Genomic DNA, 243 nt, shown 5'->3' on the forward strand with positions numbered 1-243 from the left:
GAGGCGCGGAGTCCTCCGCAGCCGCCTTTGGCCCCTGGGCCGACCGGCCTCAGATGGTGGGGCCGGAGGATGTCGGACCCTGCTCGGGAAGAAACGCCAAGTTGCTTCTAGTGCCGGCGCTTGGGCCCGCGGGCCAGAACAGGAAGATGATCCGGGCCGCGGGCGGCTTTCGAGGAGGCGTCGGCCCCGTGGAGCCGCCAGGGGCTGAGGAAGCAGAGGAGGAGGAGGAGGAGGCGGAGGTGG

At 71.2% G+C, this 243-nt stretch overlaps 1 protein-coding gene across 1 annotated transcript in view; it reads left to right on the plus strand.

Annotated features, from left to right (window-relative positions):
- Window positions 1-6: 6 nt before the first annotated feature.
- Tbc1d12 (TBC1 domain family member 12) overlaps window positions 7-243 on the plus strand; it is a 99,395-nt gene continuing 99,158 nt past the window's right edge. The window contains exon 1 of the mRNA XM_019208677.2: window positions 7-239. Within this exon, the coding sequence (XP_019064222.2) occupies window positions 54-239 (186 nt within the window). The 5' untranslated portion in view covers window positions 7-53. The remainder of the gene's footprint in view (window positions 240-243) is intronic.

This window comes from Fukomys damarensis, unplaced genomic scaffold (assembly GCF_012274545.1).
Source record: "Fukomys damarensis isolate Sample0158 unplaced genomic scaffold, DMR_v1.0_HiC HiC_scaffold_20, whole genome shotgun sequence".
Taxonomy (NCBI): Eukaryota; Metazoa; Chordata; class Mammalia; order Rodentia; family Bathyergidae; genus Fukomys; species Fukomys damarensis.